This window comes from Argopecten irradians, chromosome 3 (genome assembly GCF_041381155.1).
Source record: "Argopecten irradians isolate NY chromosome 3, Ai_NY, whole genome shotgun sequence".
Lineage (NCBI taxonomy): Eukaryota > Metazoa > Mollusca > Bivalvia > Pectinida > Pectinidae > Argopecten > Argopecten irradians.
In genome coordinates, this window is record NC_091136.1 from 9,874,971 (window position 1) to 9,898,972 (window position 24,002).

The 24,002-nt window shown below is 34.7% G+C and overlaps 1 protein-coding gene across 5 annotated transcripts in view; it reads right to left on the reverse strand.

Annotated features, from left to right (window-relative positions):
* Positions 1-24,002, reverse strand: part of LOC138317515 (brother of CDO-like) — a 201,007-nt gene that overhangs the window by 35,302 nt on the left and 141,703 nt on the right. For 4 of the 5 annotated variants that reach the window (XM_069259246.1, XM_069259244.1, XM_069259245.1 and 1 more), the window contains one exon: positions 9,457-9,613. In XM_069259246.1, coding sequence (XP_069115347.1) covers positions 9,457-9,535 — 79 coding nt within the window. In that variant the 5' untranslated portion in view covers positions 9,536-9,613. Of the gene's footprint in view, positions 1-9,456; positions 9,614-21,488; positions 22,051-24,002 lie in introns of those variants that run through there. The other variant, XM_069259247.1, reaches the window with a different exon arrangement.

A 24,002-nucleotide genomic window follows, 5' to 3' on the forward strand; every position in this document is an offset into this window, starting at 1 on the left:
GTTTTAGTTGTTGCCTATATTTGGGGAGGAGTTAGACTATTTCCAGGATATATAAATCATTTGATGTACACAATGGGGCTGTTTTTACTGTAGCCAGCTGTTGCCACATGTATGTCAATCTGAAATAGAAGGATCAGATATCTGCCAACAATGGCAATCTGTAATTAACTATTTGGCATTGAAAACTATCAACAGGTTTATGTGTATTTTTCATTTCTCTGTCAATCCCACAACACATGGTGATCTGACAAGTTGGCCAAGGAGATGGGCAGGAGATGTGGGGTAGGAGGGGTGGTATTTGTATGGGCAAGCATGGGTCAGTGGTACCAAGGTGGGCAAGCATGAACTGCTGGTACCAAGGTGGGCAAGCATGAACTGCTGGTACCAAGGTAGGCAAGCATGAGCTGCTGGTACCAAGTTGGGCAAGCATGAACTGCTTGCACAAAGGTGGGCAAACATGATTTGCTGGTACCAAGGTTGGCAAGCGTAAACTGCTAGTACCAAGGTAGGCAAGCAAAAACTGCTGGTACTACAAAATGCTGGTACCACGGCGGGCAAGCATGAACTGCTAGTACCAAGATGGGCAAGCATGAACTGCTGGTATCAAAAACACACACATACAAATTACTTGGTATGTCAGAATGTAGTCACATGTAACATATGTTCCATTGTGAAATTCTTTGAATTTCATTACCTCACCATTACTTTAAAAAGTACTATGACATAAAGCCAAATATCACTTCCGAAGTTGTTCAGTTGTTATAAAATGGCTGTTGATCATTATATCTTGATAGAGAGCCTACAGCTTTGTGAAAAGTCTTGTCAACTTGCACATTCTGTTAATTTTCACTGGAAGCAAGCACATTGATGATTATTTCTCTTTGTCAGAGAAACTATAGGGAGTCAAATTCAACTCCATTTGATTTTCTTTTTACTTTATTCGACAAGTTGTACATTTCATTGACTCAACATAAATCAGACTTTTGAACACCTGATTGACGCTAAGGAAGCAGGTGGGATTCTTTGTTGGAACAAATTAGGGGTAAAAAGTGGAAACAGGGAACAATACCTGGAGGAGGAAAACAGAGACAGAGTATTGACAGACGTAAGATCAGAGGTTTTGTACGTGCCCGGTGATTACAGGGGCTGTGTGTTTACATAGAGGGATCTGCTATAGGGCTGCTGTCTGTCAATCGTGCTGCCAGAAACATTTGATTTTTCCGGTTATATTGCAAAGAGTTGTTTGTTTACTAAAAAACTCATTGAAGAAATTAATAATTGATTTTGAAATAATTTCATTAGAATATTTAACATATTTATAATGCAGTTAAAATATCTTCACTAATCATATTCACTCAATTTTACCATATAATTCCTTATTAAGCTCTCAACCACCAAACTTATTGGGTTTTATTTGAGATCTCAACCACCAAATTTATTGGTCTTTTATTTGATATCTCAACCACCAAACTTATTGGGTTTTATTTGAGATCTCAACCACCAAACTTATTGGTCTTTTATTTGAGATCTCAACCACCAAACTTATTGGTCTTTTATTTGAGATCTCAACCACCAAACTTATTGGTCTTTTATTTGAGATCTCAACCACTAACCTTATTGGTCTTTTATTGAGATCTCAACCACCAAACTTATTGGTCTTTTATTTGAGATCTCAACCACTAAACTTATTGGTCTTTTATTTGAGATCTCAACCACTAAATTTATTGATTTCTTATTTACCTAACCTACTGAATCCTTCATCCACACATTCCTTTTATTTTCCCTAGTTTAACGCCGGACATTTCACTTTGTAAGAGAGTTGGGTGTCATGAATTTTAAGCTTATAGAGTTATCTGCCCTTAGATACAATCAGGTGGAAGGTAGTCTTGCAGTATAAAGGCATTAAGTCATTACAAAATACATAGAAAAATCAGAGAAAATATTCAACAAATTTTACATTTTTACAAAATCATGAATATAGATGTATTTTTCACAGAAACAGGATACATTAATGTGCAGGAATTAGTGTCAGGCCGTTTGAAATTTGAAAAGGTGAAGAGGTTTATGTAAAACATTTGTGTCCAAGTACAATTCAAAACCAATAGAACCATATACAAGTTGTTAATTTCAAACCAAGAATCAATCAATCAAACCTATTTATATATGATGGATATGAAATCAACATGGTGGAAATATTTGGACATCAGGACAAAGAATTTTTATGTCAACCAAAGATGGATACCTGTAAAATGCATTTTTAAAACCCGTTGTCGTGATTTCAAAATGAAAATATGACCAATTATTCCAAACATTTGACAATTTAGAATAGAAATTAGATCAAGCAGAAATACTAGAAAAGATTTTGTCAAAGGGGGATTACTCTTGCGTGAAGACTAATGGTCTATTTGCAACTAAAAGCCTTCTCTCTCTCTCCTTTATGACGATCTTGTATGTGTATATGTTTTTCTATGTCCTGGACAGAAACGAGCTCATGTGAATCATATGCAAATGGCACGATCAAATATATATCTGAGGACTGCCACAATGGCGCCCTAAGAATGGCTATAACGGCTTCCTATAAATCATTTCTTTAATGGTCATGAGCATTCACACAAGGTGTTTAGAGTTGAGCACCAGGACTAAGCTACCCGAGGTATAGCTGCCTTTGACCTCGAGATATTTTAAAAGATAGTTTGAGGTAATTACTGGCGTATCTCGACAACCTATTCTATAGAAAACACATCTGATACCCTACAAAAATCAAACTTATTGTTAGGGACTGAGAAAACCCCTTTTTATCTAATGGGCTTATCCATTTCTGTAATTTAGGTTTATCCAAATTATAAATAAAGGGAGAGTAGGAATAAAAATTGAAATATGAGTTGGCAAAAAAATGAATGATACACACCTTTAAGTTGTAAACATATTTTGTGATGTTTTTTACCTATGTTACCCTTACAAGATGATGGCCTGTGGTACAGGCAAAATGAGGTAAAAACATCCAAGGGCTACATACTGTAGTCATAGAGGATAAACTTCATCTACACTTAGAAGACCTCATCTTACATAAAAAACTTTCATTGAAAGATGAACATACTTATTCAAAGTTATATTGGAACTGACCATTGAAAGATGGAAATTTTCTTGGATGGTTTGTTATATAGCTTTGTTATACATGGATGAAGGAAATCTCCCTTAGTACCATTCCTCCAATCTTTTTTTGAAATAACATTTCACTTATGTGCATTATTTTTGCTTGTGCCAGTTGGTGGTGTTCCCTACAGATTATCATTAGCATGGAGGCTGTGGAAAGTGTCTGACTGGTGCTGGAACTGTAACCAAGGAACGAGACTGTAACCAAGGAATGAAAGAGAATAATCACCTCACCCTGGGGCACTACACCACATACTCCTAAACATTGTGTATTGTAAGCAGTTACAAACTCCTAAACATTCCCAAATCCCTTTAAATAAAACTTAATATTTGAGCAAGCTAATAATCTGACTTGCTAACCATTTTATGTGAGTTTAATAAGATTTCAAACCATTACAAGGGGAGATAACACTACAACATCATGATCCTGACTAACCATAACAAGGGGAGATAAGTATGATATATCAGATCAGCAGTTCTCCAGTACACCTTAAGCCTATTACTATCACTCTTACCCACAATTTACACCTCCACTTGCTCTGACATTTATATACATATTATCTGGACATGACTGTCAAATGTCTTTGCAATAAACCTGTCTCTCCAACCTGACCTTTTGACCCTTGACCTTCAACTCCTTGTGTCCTTGAGGACACATCAGGATTCAACATTTCCTAGTTTGGAGGGTTAAATATTTATCATAAGCTTGCTATTCTACACTATCCAGTGATGTTGTCCAACACACAACAATAAGCTGATTCATTAATTATACAGCTACATGCTTGTATTTATAAAATTTTACTGCGATGAATCTCAAATTGCCAGAACAGAAATCATGGAAAAAAGGCAGAAAAACAAAACAGGAATACCAATATAAAAACAAAACAGCAGAGTTATGAAAATATTTCAGACAGCAGGATTAGCATTACTCTGATGGTGATGCAATGAAGTGTAAAAATCATAGAAATACAGTGACAGGTAAAACAAGGTCTCTTTAACGCTGTCACATCCAGCTGAAATAACAGCAGCAGTCGATATTACATGCTGTTTCTCCCCTCCAAACAATGCCTGACATGAAAACATAGAACGTGATCTGTGGCGGGTGCAGTGGGGCATGGCTGCATGTTAGGTATCGAGAGTCCCGTACATCACACAGGTCTTTGTTCTCAAAATTCCACTTCTTATATGTCTTCAGGTGCACACATGTGCATTAACTTTGTCACTTGGCAACTTATATGCTGACAAGATCAAAATTTATGGTCTGTAGAAATGCATTATGGGAGAAAAAATAAAAGCTCTAGAGATGAGAAAAAACAGGTAGATGTACGTTGTTAAAGAGTCCCAATTTTATAGCCGCATATTAAATGATTTCTGTGCCACATTTGTAACGCAAAACTAGCAGTAAAACGTATTTTAAATGATCGTCATAAAATTTACCTTAAATACATAGCAAATGAATAATAGCTACGGAGGTGAATATCGTAACATTTTACAGCTAATATATACAACATATGTTTCTAATAATGCTATGTTATATTATATAATTTTAAATTACACCCACAAATAGAACTAGATATCCCATTGACTATAGAACTTCTTTAATAACAATGTGTTTTTGAAAACAATCCTAAATTATATATTTAAGAATGAAATTGTATATGTGAGTCTCACAATCCGTATGTATCACTGACAATGCGAACAATTCTAAATTATAATTATGATGAAATTTTAGATCTGTCTTTGACATGGTGGAGTATACACCAGTTATAATATCCCTGCAGATTGTGATAAATCAGGATAACTAGCCGATCTGACGGGCCTAATGATAGGGTGTGTCGTACAATCACCATGTAATGTTACAATCTCCTTCCGTGAAAACGCAGTGATGAATAAGATGTCACAATACCATTGCTCCTCTGTAACGTTTACAATAGAGAGTAACTCCCCTTTCTGAGGGCAGAATATTGATATTCTGTGAATTTAATCACGTCTGTTTCACAAAAACTACACCAAATCTCAAATAATCAAGGTTTATCATTGTCTGAAAAAGAGATGATGACGGAGGACCCAATTAGTAATATCGCAATAAGAGTTCTATTGATGAAGACAAAGCATTGAATGAATACAGTGTGTGATCTTGCCAAAGTGACAATTCAAAACTGCATGTAATTTTTTGGTATAAATTGAAGCAACCTGATTCTAGACCAATGAGCAACTTTTCATTTCAAAAACTTCAAGTGACCAACAAATATGAGCAATATAAAAAGGAAGATCATTGTTTTGGTGGAACAGAATCGGAAAGACAAAACTGGTCAAGAGAATATGACCCCAGTCCATGACAAAAGTACAGTATTTATGAATGGGGATATATACCGCAAATATCTCATTGTTCTCTGTCATTTGACAGAAATGACTGTAGATGTCAAAACAATGGCAAACTTATGTGATAAATATTAAATGCTATTTCACATCATTTGCACACGGCTGAGACGTTTTTAGCCGTTGCTCTGAAGACTTGCCATTAATGATGTCACATTATACATTACAGTCTCGCAGTAAATCATCACCTCACAGTCATTGGCCAGACCATAAACCATCGCAAAATGTCATCCCCACATGATACCAAGGCAAGTCCGTCCAGTTTACACAAGACGAATCACTTCTGTCATAACTACGCAAACGTGTCACAGTGATTTAGTAGGACTTATACCTGATCTTTTATACAAGACATCTGAATTATGTTTCACACCTCAGACCATTCATTAATATGTATACAAACTCAATCTATACATGGATAATGATATGCACTTTTAAAACATATGCAACTTTAACATCTTTATGAAACAGATCAAAGATGACTCCAAGCATACTTAAAAGAACCGAATTTCACTCAAGAATTTAAATGACACAGAGTTTATGTGATTTAAAGCATAAATGAGAAGTTGAGATCAATTAATTACAAGAATTCATTAGAAATGGATCTAAGTGATTGCAAGCATTACTGTGAAGTGTATTCCGTATCCTGATTTTTGAAGAATGCATTTATAGTATTCAGATTACAACAGGCATATTAGCCAAAGTCTCTGATGCTAGTATAATATTTAGATAACAGTTTATGAAATTTCTTGACATTTATGATCTACCAATATCAATTTTTAATAAATAATTTTCTCTTTGTTTCTGGCTTTCTGATTGGCCTATTCATTTTTTTCATTCCACGATGAAAAAAAATCCGAGAATACCGCCGAAACCCGACGTTATCATGACGTCACAATAGAAAGATTGACGTTGCGTATTGATTTGGAAAAAATAATTCCTTGTTAAAAATCAATGGAATCGTACTTGTAAACGTATTTCATTTTATAAAGTAGCCTGGAAAAGTGGATTTTTGAAGAATGCATTTATAGTATTCAGATTACAACAGGCATATTAGTCTCCCATGCTAGTATAATATTTAGATAACAGTTTATGAAAATTCTTGACATCTATGATCTATCAATTTTTAATGTAAAGGGGTGGATCACATTAAAAATTTTAAAAATTATTTTTCTGTACTATTAATATTACTAACACAGTCCTTATAAATAATCAGCATTTGAGATATTGTTGGTATTATTTACATTTAATCAAATTCTGATGTCAATGAACTTTCAAGATATATACGTGTATTGACTTTTATTGGCTTTCATGAAAGATAAACAAAATGTCAAACAGTCCCAACAGCCAAAGTTATATGACTAAATTTACTTACAAGCATACAAATTTCTATTGTAAATGAAAGTTAAATGTTTCAAAGAAAGAAATTATTGGAAATTAATTTTATTTATATTTTAGTAATTTTGACAGGGAACAGCTGTATATTTTTTACCCGTTAAATGTATGTTTCCTGTCAAATAGAACATTATCAGAACAATAAAATTTGATATTCACAAAATCATATTTTACTGTGATAAAACCCTGTAGCATTGAAACATCTTATCTTTCCTTCAAACCAAACCTGTCAAAAAAGCTGCACAAAAAATTCTGGAATTTTTTAAAAGAAAAAAAATCCCGAGTTGAAGATTGTAGGTAGTCATACGCTGAACATGCATATCACAAAAATTGCTGGTTTTCAGGTTTAGCCACACCACCTTAGAATAAAAAGTACATAAATATTGTTTTTATCTTGAATCTGATCTCGTCTTTAGATCCCCATACCTCTGTACAATATGTGTATCAACGAAGGAGAGGTGGGAAATACGGAATATCACAATCACTATATCACAGTCTAGGATAGACAAGTGATGGACAGAAAGTGATAGTAGACTCAATACTAAATCTGCTCAATCTTTTTTATCCATTTTGTTTAAAAAAGAACAATTATTTCAGTTCTTTTGCTTTAAATCCTGCCAATTCTACATTTCTAATCCAGTCCATATTTCCCAGCATGTTTCTAAAAACCCATGAAAAACCCTGTTGTGGCAAGATGGTAGTATTTTATTAAGTGAATGTAATAAGAAACCATCTGATACAGAAGTAAATAAATAGCTCTAGGAGGCCAACATAAAGTACTGTCAACCTACTCTCTACATTTTAACATGGATCATACTGATAGCTAAGTGTACCTTCAAATCATCATCCGTACTCAAAATATCACTTTTAGTACTCAAAAGATCAGCTTAAAATCGGAATCATGTATATATCAACAATTCTCAGATAGACGATAAAAAGGTTTAGGAATAAATATTCAAAATGTTAGCTTAAGTTTGAAATTGTTTGAGGAACAGACCATCTTCTATAGTAACTGTGGCACACCTCTAGCACAAACATATAAATCATTTCTCCCCATGGGAGATAAAAATGAAATCAGATGCAAGGTTTGAAATCAAGGAGAGAAAATTCACAGCTCTGTATTAATGGTACGGCAGCTTCACTTTGGGCTTGTTTGAACACAGTTATGACAACACTGGTCTAATCCAAAGGTAGTGGATTATCTTACACGAGGTGACAAAGGGGAAATTTGTTATCATTCTTATCAAGAATATGCAAATTACATCAATATCAGAAATATTTTTAGAGACTTGTAAAAAAAAAATTTTTTGTTTCCACTCAATATAAATATTTTCTTTTCCCAAAAAAAATTCTAAAAAAAAAAAAAAATAATGTAAAAATTGAAAGCAAATATGACTACAAAATCAAAGATGTTAAAAGAATAATTGTCAATCATTTTTTCATTTCTTTGAAGTTTTTTAATTTTTAAAATTCAGTCTTTCATGGTTATTTTCGTCAGGCTTACAACATTGTTTTTTTGCTTATTACTTTTAAAACAACAAAATTAATCATACATATGTACTAATTAACCCTGTATTTAAATGATTACCAAGAAATATCACAATATATATATATCTTCATCAAGTGAAATAATGAATAACCCCCCTCCCCACCTGACAGTGATTAAGCATCCACCATTCCAACACTGATCCCAACTATCAAGGGAACAGTCCTTATCTTAAAACCAGCTGCAAACATCTACAAATAAATTAGTAAATCTACCCAGCCTGACAGTCCTAACGGAAGAAATCAGTGATTTAAATGAACCCAAAAGGTTTGCTTGAATATGAGAATCACACCGAGTTGATAAGTTTTGTTTAATGTGGTGAGTAAATTCTAATTAGCCCCTAACAATGGCTTCCTTCCTGTTGTGGAGTCCTCCCCTTGTACCACAGGGGATATAACTAATGGTACATTTTATCCAATCTGATGGACAATATATTATTCCTGCAGCCAGTGTCGTTTTCCTTCCTATTTTTTCTGCCCAACACAGCTTTGTGGAGGTAAAAAATGTGTATAGAGGGTTGGGAGAAAGTCAAATGTAACTATCAAATTTCCATAAGGAATTTGGTTTATCTCGTGTTTTCACTTGAAATCATTGAAGGCAAATTACACACAATTTCTTAGGTCTTACATCAAGATGATTTGCCTAATAAAATGTTCCTCACTGGTTTTGATAAAATTTTAAGAATTTCACAAGTGAATAGTTTATTACACTGGAAGTCCATTGCTGTAAATAAATTTGGTTGGGTGCCCGAAAATGGACCCTTCATGATTTTTCTGGCCATATATCTATATGTGATTGTACATTTCAAATATTCTGTAAAATGCGGAGAATTGTAGAAATTCCACCTCCAAATCAGTTTGAATCGGTCACTACCAGGTCCTGATACAACTTTTAAATTATGAATTTTTAACAACCAATGAATTAATTTTTTTAACGGTTTTGTTTTAATCAGGATTCTGATTGGCTGAAATAATCGTGTGACTTACCTGCTACAGAAAACGGTAGCACAACCAGAAGATAGAAGCATTGTCCTAATCTCATGTTATTCGTGCTCCACAGGTTCATGTTTGTTCATGAAGAGCGCGGACCGGTGTGGCCAGGGCTTCCCACATTGAACCCGCGCCTCAGGATTCTACAGGCAGTCTGTAACAGTCAAAAACAAAACAAAACATTAGCCACATGCTTATATCGACTAACAGTATTGACGAATCAAAAAAAGAGAAATTATTATTATATAAAAATTAATAGGCAATGAAATACAGGCAATGGTTAATCAGCACATTGCATCATTTAAAACTTATGAGCCAGACAGTTTATTAGCAATAGATATGAATCAATTACTAAACAGCAACTGGTCAAACACTGTCATATGATTCCAAACAATGATTATCAGAACTTTGAGTCATTTTTGAGAACACTTTTTTCAATTATGTGTTCAGTAAAATAATAATTGTATTTAAAGGATGAGACATCCCAATAATCATATGTATAAGATGTTGTCATCGAGTAAGGAAGGGAGCTAACTCTTTGATAACTATACAGGTATGTTGTAGAGCACTTGGTGGATATAACAATACCCTTTGATAGTGAGGATATAAATGTAGTCATTCCTCACAAACACAGATTTAGATTGGAAATAAACGTTAATAGAAGTAAACATCCCTAATTACAGTAAAATCTGCACTTAGTGACCACCTTTGTATAAAGACCATTATTCTTATTGACAAATGGTCATTCATAACCTGTGTATAAAAGCCTAGTCCCTTGTGCGGTCTGTATAGACAGGTTTGATTACATATTTAATGAATATGGTCAATTCAATGCTGAAAGAAAATTGAGAGAAAAACTTGTGTGTTTTAAAACTCTAAAATGTAACTATTTTTTCAAAATAACATAACCAAATATATATCTCGCCTCAAAGTTTTCCAAAGTCCGTGATCATACGCTACCACGATTATAAACGTCTCCCAAGCAGAAAGTATCAGATGAAGACATTACAGATATAAAACATTATAATTTCCTAACAAACATTTGTGAGATGTTTTTACCACACATTTGTGAGATGTGGGTGCCATACTAAAGCTAACCAGTCCTAAGAAGAGATTAGTGGTGCAGACTTTGTCAGGCTGTGCCATTAAACCACACTCTTACAGTAACTGGATGTGCAATGATATTAGGGAACTATATAAACCAGGCTCAACTATCCATTAAGCTAGCAAATACTAGTGCAACAGAATCAGCTCTCCTACAAAATATGTTTCCCCTAGAGGTCGTAAAAAGCTCGTTTGGGCTAACTTTTATAACCAAGACGACCCAGTTTTAGCCCTAGGTCCCTGTAGCTTTGCTCTCAATGAAACATTGAGGATGTGTATCCCCACTTACTTTTAGATCCACCCAAGATCTCTTTTGTTTGGGTTTCTTCATATCATACAATTTGGTTCATACAAATACAATACAATATATGTGGCTGTGGGTAAGAAATTTTATGGTATCATTGCTTCTAAAACAACATGGCTCTGATAAAAACTGTCTAAAGCCGAACTGTTAAATAAATTCTTCTGTGTAAAGAAGAAAGTTTAAATATTTGAATATTTTCATTCTGCATCAATGAGAAGCTTTAACTGTTATTTTAGCCCCAGTGTTGCCTTGCAAACGCTGTCAAGATGTAACAGAGTTTCTGTTTTTATGACCTCTTACACTAACTTCACATTTTTGGAAAAATATACAGATCTGCGAGGCTTATGTTAAGCATTTGTAGCTTAATGGTATAAAGGTTCGCTAGTTTTTGTTCTCAAATATTTCTACCTCCAAGTTATTTTCAGGTACACAATCAGATATACCAGGTGGTTATTGGGATGGTATGCATATCGATATATTATAGATGGTAACATCTTATCCAATCTTCGAACGAAAAAGTAATTAACTGATACAAAAGTAGACTGAACTTTATGATCAAACTATAGTCTTTTTTCTTAACATTTCATACACCAAATATTTTCATCAAATAAACCAGTGAAGACCTAAAATCACAGCAAGTCAAGAACTAAATCACAAATGAGTTTTTTTTGCAGCCCTAGATGAAGAACTGTGTGTTTACCTAGCGAGGTTTGGCGGGTACAAACTTCCCAGCTACACCAGATGGCATAATAGATAGATCTAGTCCATATGGCCTCCAAAGAAATAAATTGGTCAAAAACTTTCAAACATTTCTAAAAATACCTATAACGCGATACATCGACTGTATTGATGCCTGGGAAGAATATTTTCTAACGTCGCAGCTTCCAGCCTTTCTGAAATATTGATTCCATATTCAATATCCAAAATAAAGCACATTTCCAATGTTTAAGCCTCAAGATACACCACAAATGAATTTCAGTCCACATTCAAATCCATAAAACAAATGTGTTTTGTTATCACATTCTAAAGCGTACACTTATTGATTCAATCGTCAAAGGGAGATAATCAGAAAATGGAAGGGAGATAACTCATGCTGTTAGGAAACATTAATTACTTTCTGAAGATAACATAGGGGTAATATCGAAATGTTTGACCATTGGCCAAGTGGAATACAGAGAACATAGCTAATTTACACATAGTCTATAGTTATCACCCAATCAACTGACAGAAACACTTACCATCTATTGACACAAAGTTACAGACCAGCCAATCAAATGATAGCATCTTGCATATAGCAACATTATAAACCAATCAAGTGATAGCACTACACATTAGCAGCAGATCAACCAATCAAATGATTTTATCACACAAATAGTTTCAGATCATCCACACTGAAAGGTGATTGATTCTAGCTTCATCTGACAAAATATAGCTATATTGATCCCTGGTCAGTCTGGCTCGTTCTTTGATTTCACTTTTACTGGTAGATATAATATACTAACCACAGCTATAGATAACTGCAGGTCAAGTGGTTGTCCTGTCACCTATTGATATCATGGCTTTAAAACCTTACCCATCAATGAGATTTCCTCATATATAACATACAGTGAACAGCTGTAATAACTTTCCTTTTTTCCTCTCAAATGAATAATAAAAAAACTTCACTCTTAGAATAGATAATTACCAATACTAGAATATATACCTCAAAATTTAGCAGTGAAACATTTCATTAATGTGTTTTGTCATTAATTGGGTATTTAATGCTATGTAGATAGCAAATCACCATAAGTACATATCTATCAATGGTGAGGCTATTAGTGAAGCTATACTATGTGTATGATTCCCTGAAGGACTGTATACATATTAAGCTAGATCACTAACCTAAGTGTTGATAACGACAATGATTTACACACTCGCACTCCATTCAAACAGTCAGCATAATGTTGGAAATATGGAAATTTGGCCAATAACTGGCCAGTGGTCAAATCATCCTAATAGTAGAAATATGGAAATAGACATGACAACACGCATGACCTGACAACCACAAACTGACCAATTTATCAGTAGAATGACCGTCTTAAACCATAGGGAAAACTGAACTGTCATGTTTACTAGAACATTTATCAGGCTTGAAAGACATGTTGACATCAATTATACATAATTAATCTATATAAAGCCAATAATGGCCTCCTATAATATATATTTGAATCAATCTCACAAATTACCTAATTACCTCTTTTATGACTGTTAATTATTACTCAGTGATCTCCCTTGAATTGAGGCACATCCCATTACATTGTCAGCTCCTTATTCTATAAATCAGTAGTTATCAATTACCTCCCCTTAAATCAAAATCAACCGATACATATCAATATATTAATCATAATTATCATTCATTTACCTCCCTTTATCCATCCTGGCTTATTTCCCTTTATCATTAATTATCTCCTCTTATCCTCCAATCTACCCTAGCTTACCTCCCCTTATCTCCTCTTTACCTCTGGTCATTAATTGGTCAGTACATGATAGGATCACTTATCCATTAACATTCCATTCTCCAATCCAACACAAGCCAAAGCTGACCAATGGTCAATGCAATGATAACAGTTTTTCAGACTGATAAATGTCCATACATCCATTTTTAAACATAGCAGGCCTTTCAGGAAGCTGTGTGGACCTGAGCAGGCCTTTCAGGAAGCTGTGGACCTATGTCAGACCTGGATCGAGGAGGGACACTCACAGTCCACTCAATCCCCCATTGCGATGGTGATAAGGGGACAGAAGTTTGACCAAATACCATGAGTACCCTGATAGGGTACAGATAGACAGTGACAGCCCCTCAGTCTGGAGGACTTCTAGGATCCCTCCTACCGAGGGTTATCTAGGGGCCAAGTCTTACAAGGTTAAAAAAGGGCATGCAGTCTCAGCAGGAGGCTGAGGACAATACCTGAAAAACTATAGATTGTATTTATCTTGTCAAAATGGAAACAACAACTTTACCGCAATCTAAATCAGGAATTTCCTCACAGGTCAAGGGAAAGACACAAATGAGATAATCTCTTTAATTTGTTTCCGTATGACATTAGAGTATATCTGGGTCTATATGGAAAATGCTGAAGAGTTTATTGAAGATTAAGATTAGGCATATGTTTTCTAATGTGATGGGAAAATCCAGCACAAATCTCAGACTGATAAAGTGACAAAATACAGGGTTGGAAGATAAAGCAAAATCTGTGGTTAAGGAAACAAAAATAGCCACGGCCCACTGCCAAAACCGGCCTATTGCCAAAACCGATCTAACACCTGGCATGAGAACAAAGAAAATGAGGCTACAATTCTATCTTCAAATTGTCATCCACTCGCCAAAACTCCACGATTAAAACCACACTGCACACAACTTTAATTCTCACAATCACAGAACAAGTGACCCCTAGTGGTTGCTAGAGGTACTACTTCCTGTGACCCTGTGACCCCCAACATCCCATAATAGTTACGATATCTCTGTCTATTCATTTATATACCCTAGTCATTGTGATCAGAGTAACATTATAGCTAACACCGAGAAATGCAGCTTCACTTTGCTGACAAATCTGTGCAGCACCAGTACAAACTAATCTGAAATCCCTGAAGAATATTGTGCTTGTCTAGCATGTTCTAATGTAACAGTTATCAAAATCTTAATCTCTCTGCAAGGGAAATATATGTAGTTCAGATAGTAGTGTGGTGGAAACTGATCTCACTGCAGTGGGCAGACTCAAGTTGTCAGATAGCACAGTGGAATCTAACTATACCAACATTGGACAGTGGAACCTGAGTATACTGACATTGTTTATGACATACCAATGTGTTGAATAGGAAAGTGAACCTGACTATAGTGACATTGTCTGAGACAGATGTGTCGGATAGTAAAGTGAACCTGACTATAGTGACATTGTATGAGACAGATGTGTCGGATAGAAAGTGAACACTACTATAGACATTGTATGAGACAGATGTGTCGGATAGGAAAGTGGAACCTGACTATAGTGACATTGTATGAGACAGATGTGTTGAATAGGAAAGTGGAACCTGACTATAGTGACATTGTATGAGACAGATGTGTCGGATAGGAAAGTGGAACCTGACTATAGTGACATTGTATGAGACAGATGTGTTGGATAGGAAAGTGGAACCTGACTATAGTGACATTGTATGAGACAGATGTGTCGGATAGGAAAGTGGAACCTGACTATAGTGACATTGTATGAGACAGATGTGTCGGATAGGAAAGTGGAACCTGACTATAGTGACATTGTATGAGACAGATGTGTCGGATAGGAAAGTGGAACCTGACTAAGTGAATTGTATGAGACAGATGTGTTGGATAGTAAAGTGGAACCTGACTATAGTGACATTGTATGAGACAGATGTGTTGGATAGGAAAGTGGAACCTGACTATAGTGACATTGTATGAGACAGATGTGTTGGATAGGAAAGTGGAACCTGACTATAGTGACATTGTATGAGACAGATGTGTTGGATAAGAAAGTGGAACCTGAATAAACTGATATTGTATGAGACAGATGTGTTGGATAGTAAAGTGGAACCTGACTATAGTGACATTGTATGAGACAGATGTGTTGGATAGGAAAGTGTGTCAGTGATGTATATCAGCGGTTAGTAAACACCAATAATAGACTATATAATAAAGTACATACATCAGCCTATGAAATATGCTTTTTATTTCCTCTGGGTAATTGAGAACAAAATGATCTGCACAATCAGTAGTAATTTCTCCACATATTTATACAGCACCTGTTGAATACTGGATACACAATTCGTAAACATGCTATTCATATTTTTTTTTTACACTTTCCGGTAAATTCAGAACTCTGATATAGGCAGATACATGTTATGAGGTTACTAAAAATAACTCCACTTTGCTATGAGGCAAAAGACTCTGTGAAATAACTTACTAAAACATTTTGCAATAATTTCCAAACATCGACTTGCAGCCAATATCATAAAGCCGTGATAAAGATTTCAGCCCTTCCAGTCTAACTGTTACTTATTTATCAAATTCCATAACCAAGATAAAAGTGAAGCTGAACTTATCAAACATTATCAACACACAAATTCATCCCTATTATAAATTAATGGACTTTGCTGCCAGTTAATTTGGATCATTCCTATTCAATTACATAGGAATGAAAGCTTAAATCATGGGATACATTTCCATGGTAATAAAATACACAGTGGGAAATTTGATGGAATTAAAAGCAAATTCCTGTGTAAAATTTGAGAGTATCTATGTAGAGTTTCAAATTGGTTTTAATTCACTAAATCATGGCAACATTTGATACAAATACATAATTCAATTGATGTTTTAGATAATATAGTAAATTACGACTCAAAATCAGAAAAAAACTTATCAGATAACATTTATAGTGTGTAAAATCTAGGAGAGAATTGGAGAGTATCCCTGACGAATTCACAGAAATGTTTTAATGTTATCTAGCACTGTGTGAATTTGATCTGCTAAAACTGCTTGTAGATGTACTTGGCCCCTGAGTTATACAATAGCGGCCTTGTTTGTATTCCAGTATTTATCTAATCCTCCAAGTTAAGGATGTATATCACTACCCTGATCTCAATTACCTCCTGATGTTAGAGAGCTCGAGTGCTTCTAGCTTGATACTTCCTCGGTGTTAAATAAACAATGATTAAATCAATATTTGAAGTAAAGATATAAATCTGTAGAGATCGGGAAGACAAGATCAGCGTTATATGTAAAATACATTACGGATTACAGAGCTACCTTACATGTTCAAAGTTAGCTTTACTGTAGAAGTTATACATAAAAATTTTTTATTAGACACTCGGAAAGGTGAATTTATTTGCTTTTCACACTCTCAAACAAATGTTACCGTGACAATCTGGTATAGGCGATGATCCATTGTGTAAAAATCCTCGTAAATTTAATTGTGACAGATCACAGTGGCTATTTTAGGTTTCATCTTTGACAAAATGAAATGAATAGTTACAAAAAAATATAATTTGTTTTTTTTTTTTTTATCTGAAATCTCTCTCCTTGGAAAGCAATGTATTATTCAAGAATGAAGAAAAGCAATGCCTTATAAACAATGAGGAGTTAAAAATAATTCTATTTCTCTTAGAAGAATGTGTTATTCTATTTCTCATGAAGTTAGGCTGGCTAAATAACTATAATGTCCTCAAATCCTCAAGGAGATAATATGTTGCAATGATAAAACTAATCTTGTTTATGACCTTTGAAAAAAAAATAAAAAAAAAAAATAGATAAGACATCTGAATCTGGTGATTGGTGTACCAACTAACTGTTCATTAAATTAATTAGCTGGTTCAGTACTCTGATATTATAAGGCAGGTAGTTTTTACTTAATTAAAGAACATAAAGAGAACCCATAAAGATATTTGCCTCAGAGTAAGAATTCTTAATAATTCGATAACATTTCCAAAGGACTAAAAAGGAAACAATTCTTAATATTTCGATAAAATTTCCAGAGGACAAAGAAAAGAAACAAATGCCTTGAAACATCTCATCCCATTTCCACTTTTGAGTGTCTAACATCAGAAAAGCACACTGAAGTATTTGTTGTGCTCTTAATTCCTGATAATCATTTTCATTAAATCCTTTCTCATGATGTAGCTACCAAACATTAACCCACTAAACACATAGACATACTGCAAATATCTCGGCAAAAAGACTACTTTTCAGAGCTATTATGGTGCTTTGTTTACTTGTATAGAAATATTTAGCCAGAAAAGAAAATGGATTGTTGAGATATGCTATGATGCAGTAAGATCAAGCTAGGTAATACCCTCCCTCTCACATAACCTAAATACCCCTGGCATTCTTGTCCATCCTGTTCATATAACAGAACCAATGTTTCTGATTATATATCAGTTGCATGTTTCCATTACTTGAACTGAACTCTATTGTTTTATAATAGGCTGAAATGTTACATAAACCAGAAGTTATAATGCTAAATTTGTCTATATTAGGAGTTTAGTTCACACAGACTGTGATTTAAAACATCTTACAGATTACGATGAATATCCACTATTTATATACTTTATTACATATGACATTATGTATATACTCCGATTGATCTATTTACAGATACAGCCAGTAATGTCCTGTAAACCTATAGTAATAGGATCTAACTGTCATTTTCTGTTTTGTGGATAACTTGTTTGGAAAGGACAGGTATGGTATAGTTGGATAGAACAGGTATGTTCTGGTCAGAAAGGACAGGTATAGTATGGTTGGAATGGATAGGTATAGTTTGGCTGGATAGAACAGGTATGGTGTGGTCAGACAAAACAGGTATAGTATGGTTGGATAGAACAGGCGTGGTCCAGTTGAAAAAGACAGGTCTGGTTTGGTCGAAATGGACAGGTATGGTTTGGTCAGAATGGACAGGTATTGTTTGGCTGGATAGAACAGGCCTAGTTTGGTCGGAATGGACAGGTATAGTTTGGTTTGATTGTACACTGCATGTGCCTGTTTATCAACAGAAGACCAGAAAAGGTTACGTTAATTGATATCTATTTACAGAAATTACAGAAGACGTAAAATCCTGGCTAGACCTTCTAATTGCTCTGGTTTGTCTCAGAATTTATTGTCGATGTTCTATGGTATGGCAAATGAACCAATACAGCAAAACAAGTTGTCAATTCACCAGAACAATGTCTCAAGCTGGTTATTGTGTCACCGACATGTAAAGTGGGCTCTAAAAACCAAACTTATTCATGTAACATTGCATGTGACTTTCTAATTAACGTGTGACTGGGGCGTTGTGTAAATGTAATAGACACGCACAGATTAGTCGAGACAAAACCTGCGAGGAAAATCACGAATGTTACCATACGACACAAACAATGCATACTGGCGTTAGATTAATCAAACCTCCATGCAACAAAGAGTTCCACTTTTTTCCCTTCTTTTTGCGTTTTAAAACTGGGCTGATTTTAAATGCTGAATTGGATTTCTGCTGAATGGGTACATGCAATCATACCTGGTGCTTGTCTTATTTATACTGGTATCTCTGAGAACGTAAATGACATGAAAACAACATCTTAGTCTGTTAGGTAGGGAAGGATTTCCAATGGAAAGTTAATTGAGCATCGGTTTTCTTTCTACTTTTAGTTATATTTTTACTAAGTGAAGATTGAGAGAAAAATTTGAGATTGGTCATTTCTTTTCTATCTCCATCCAATACATAAATATATATCAGGACTTGTTTTGAAAACACTCTCACACTCACCTATGTTTATCAACATTGTAGATGGAAAAAAAACTCAGAGCAGAAAAAAGGCGTACATTCTTGACCTGTAGCCAATCGCTGTAAAGGAGGTCTCGCCTTTCATGTAATTTGGGGATGAAAAAGGAAGAAATCAAAGAATACAGGCTCTAATTATCCAGAATGTGGGAGAAAAGGGAAAAAAGCAACTAAATAAATCGGCCCACTAAATTAATATCCTCTTGGTTATAAAGATACATTAGATGTAGCTATTGACAACAGACCCAGTTCTGCTACTGCACTCTTTTGGTTTGGAGCAGTTTTCCATACAGGAAGGGCTAGCAATCTTTTCTTGGATACAACAAACATAATCTACAGTCTTGTAAATACTATAAATTAGCAGGTGATGTTTCACAAAATTGTTCAAATGTCTACAACTACCGGTAATGGTATTCTAAAATTTACAGGAATCAAAAAATTGTAAGCAAAACCAGGAATGAGTAATATATTGGGTTGTTTGACTGTTTTCTACACAAACTCCCTCGCCATTATCCTCCTCCTCCCTGTTAACTTCAGACTTAACCTCCCCCTCCCCCATGATTACCCTGTTACTTCCATAACCTTAGTAGCCTGGGTCAGGGGAGAGAAGATCCAGGTTTCCTGACACCAGTACAGGTCACTGGTTACAAAACCCTGGGGAGGATAGGGTAGAGTGGGGAGGGGGAAGGGGACAGGATATGAGAAGAGGGGGCCAGGGTGAGGAAAGTAGGGGCTAAGTGTTAGAGTTAGGGGTAGATTTAGGGTATGTGATTTAGAGATAGGGAATTCGAGGGAATAGGGCTGATAAGGTGCATGGATATCAGGATTTATTTTGGAGAGTCGATTGAGAATCAGGGTAGGGTGTGAGGGGTATCAAAAATTAATATCAAAACAATGGATCACATTATCAAAAGTAACAAACCCGAGCTAAAGGCTAAGTGGATACATACACGGATACAATTACTAGTAAAATAATTATCCCAATATCTATAGAATTTAATTACGGATTAAATACAAACTGTTGTAAAAAAATTATAAGAAATTATACAAAAAATATTTTATGCAGATCACTATTTAAAGTTTCATCACTACATCTATTTTTAATATTTAAAGCAAAATAACCAGAATAGAGAACATATATTTTTTGAGCAGCTAAATATTAATGTTTAAAGAATACTTTAAAGTTCATATTTAATTTCGTAATTTGCATTTTTAATAATTGATATGGACTAAAACTTTCATTTTTTTTGGAGGTTTAGATCTGTAATTGACTAGGAAAATTTATATGGTTTTGAAATTTTGTTTTGTTTTTCTGTTTTTTGTGTGTGTGTTTTTTTGTTTGTTTTTTTTTTTTGCTTATTTTTGTATTTTGTTTTTGTTGTTTTTCATGATAAAATTGCTTTATACAAATTTTATACTATAAATAATACTACTTTTAGCTTTTTGTTATTTTGTCAATATCACAATGATTTCTTTAAATGATTTTAAAAATTTGGATTTGGTTACTATGGTAAATACAAAAATACCACTGTTTTGTTTTCTATTAATTTTTTATAGTTACAATGACAAACATTTTCTGTATCCACTGGTTTGAGAAAGATGCTGTCAAGAAAAAACTTAATAAAAGGAAGAAGGAATGAACCTAAAATACGAAAAAGGGAAAAGATATTTCTTAGTTAAGATTCTAATGGATAAATTCTTAATATCAAACTGGAAAAAAAAGTGGAAACATTTTTTTTTGATTGGTAGAAAAAATATGTAATGTTGAAGAAGAAATAATAATAAAAAGAATCTGTGTATGAATAATCAGCTGATGCCCAGTGAATTTAGCATTAGGGAAAGTGAATAAATTCATAAGGAATTCAAAAACATTAAAACAAAATGAATTGTTTAAAAACTATTTTGAAAATATTAGAAAATATTTTCACAATTTCAATGAATTCTTTTCTACTACCTGATACATATATCTGAAAAATAAGATTTGATTAGAAGTGATTTAAAATTTATATCTATAAACAATTAGTTACTTAATTTCACAGATGAAGTTAGAAGGAAGATGGATGTGTACCTTCCAAAAACAATTTAACAACAAAATTTTAAACTTGCAAATTATCCAAGCTATTCATTTTTTTTTTTTAATTTTTTAAAACTGAGAATCTAAGCAACAGAGTTTCGATTTAAAAAAAAAAAAAAAAAAAGATGTGAAAATCAGTGTCATGGTAGATTTTGGTAAAAGAAGCGTTAGATAAAGAGAGTGTTCCACTATGAAACATTGACCTGAGAGAAGCCCCGAGTATAACAGTATGGGTATAGCTTACATTTGCTGTTTAGTGTGAAAACCGCTAACCACATGACCACATTAGAAGTTAGATCCCAAACGTTGGACATCCGAGTAAGTACGGACACATTCACAGAGTGTTTCCGAACATTTCCAACACGACTTGGTTACACTATTTAGTTCCATTGTTAAGAACAGGAAACATGATCTATTTACATGTAAACCATCGTAGATACACTCCAGGGTTCTGGCTGTCTTGTCCAAGGAAAACTTTCACAAAGTTATCTATACATACAGGCACATTTCCACAGACTTTCTACATGCTTAGATATAAACATGGAGGCTGTAGCACCGCCGCGTTTTCACCAGTTAGATCTCCACCAAGTATCCATCACACCGAGGGGACATTGTTTAGAGAATTTGGTAACCTCCTATACAAACTCAAAGTGTTGAAGTTCCAAGATGCTATAATAAAATCCCACAAGTTTCATACGAATTGTTCCTGTGTGTATCCTCCATGTTAGATATGATAGCACTTTCTCAAGTTTCCACAACGGGCACAAAAGTCAACACACAACAACTCACTAACAAACAAAACCAACCTATGTATGCAAACATGGCTGAACATTGAATGAACTAAACACATGCGCACTTGTAGCCGGAACCTGGCCCAAGGAATCACCACTCTCTGGGTTTCAGCAGCTGGAGCTACTAAGCTACAGAGCATTCCCATGATACATTGTGGATACATCTCTCTTGGCTCGGCTCTGCTCAGCATCAGGGGAGAAGACTAAGCTCCTTGGCTGTGGTCTGTGACTCCGCCCCTCTTGCCAGACTGACAAGTTGGGGTAAGTATGTTAGAATGTATCTGCCAGATTGGGTTCCATGGCTCTTCGTATACACACTATACATCTAATAGGTCCCCACACCTCAGTCTAACATTGCTGGGGGGACTTCATCATGTTGCACCAGTAAGTCTATCTTTGAGATGGTTTTAACAAAAAATGCAAAAACAGAAATCCTATCTGAAGCTCCTTGCAAATGAAAGACTCGGCTGATGGGTTTGACATCCCAGACTTGAAACAAAGGCTATTTTTTTTTTGTGACATTCAGACATGAAATTGTCAATTCTATGGATAATAATCTATAAAATGAGTAATAATCCTAAAAAGCGTAAAACTCTCCCAAATATGCAAATTAATGTTACTTACCATCCGAAGTTACATTATGAGAATTCAAAAGACAAACTTAACATCAGTATGGAAGAAAATTTAATTCATCAAATTGAATCAAGTAGAATTAAGAATTAATCAAGATTCAATTGGCAAATCATATATGTGAACAAAACTTTCACATAAAAAGGACAAGAGTTCCCTTATTACAAAGAAACACTACACAGATATACTGCAGCCTCCCAAAATATGTAGAGGTTCACACATGCTACACATTACAAACAGGGGAGGTCATCCTTAAATGACCCTAGCTGTTAAAAGGAAATCAAACTTCATAAACTAAACAAAACAAAAAGGTTTGTAGAACCGAGACCTGTCTCACTTTTAGAGCTTGCACAAAAATGACTAAGACAACTACAAGCTTTGTGGCATTTCTGCTCCTAGGAAAAAAGTATTTGATGACAAATGAGGATACAGCAAGACCATAATGTACATAGTATATTACACATGTTTATATGACAGGAATGCCACGACAGCTACATGTACTTTTACATGAGTGGTCCCTTACATAAGAGAATCAGTTGAATCTTTTTATCATGGCCGCTTAATATCAGATCTCATTGCATTTCATATTGTATCACTGCATCAAGGGAAATATTTCTCCTAATATATTATATCATTACGCTATGTAGTTTGGTGAAAAAAAGAGATGCACTCTGCCTCAAATAGGATGGAATTTGTCAATCTAACATCTCTATAACATTGTGTCTGTTGTTATTTTCGAGTGCATGCATACTTAATTGACAGCTAGAATATTTATGAAATAAATTGTTGAATCCTGTACTGTTGATTAAAAAAAGTGACTGAGAGTATAAACATATATTCTACAACTATAAAGTCTAAGGTATTAGCACATCAAAGCCCTTTGTGAACCAAATGAAAATTAGATTTTTGAAAAAAAGTAGTTGGCAATAATATGTTGAGCTTTAGCCCCTCTACCCCTAATGACCTCAATATATTGGGCTTTGGCCCCTCTACTCTTAATGATCCCCGATATATTGGGCTTTGACCCCTCTACTCTTAATGATCCCCGATATATTGGGCTTTGGCCTCTCTACCCTTAATGATCCCCGATATGTTGGGCTTTGGCCCCTCTCCCTCCAACGATCCCCACTAGTATAGTCTGATGTCCTGGAGGGGCACTCACAAATTGGCTACATATATCTAGTTACTATGGCAGAATCCATCCATGGAGCTAGGCCTGTCAAAACATAAATATCCCCACATGCTGGAGTGAAATCTTGAGCAAGACGAAAACTGAGGAAAACATGAGGCTCCTGGACTGGTGGCTGACTGGGATTATGATATTAAAAAGCATATGG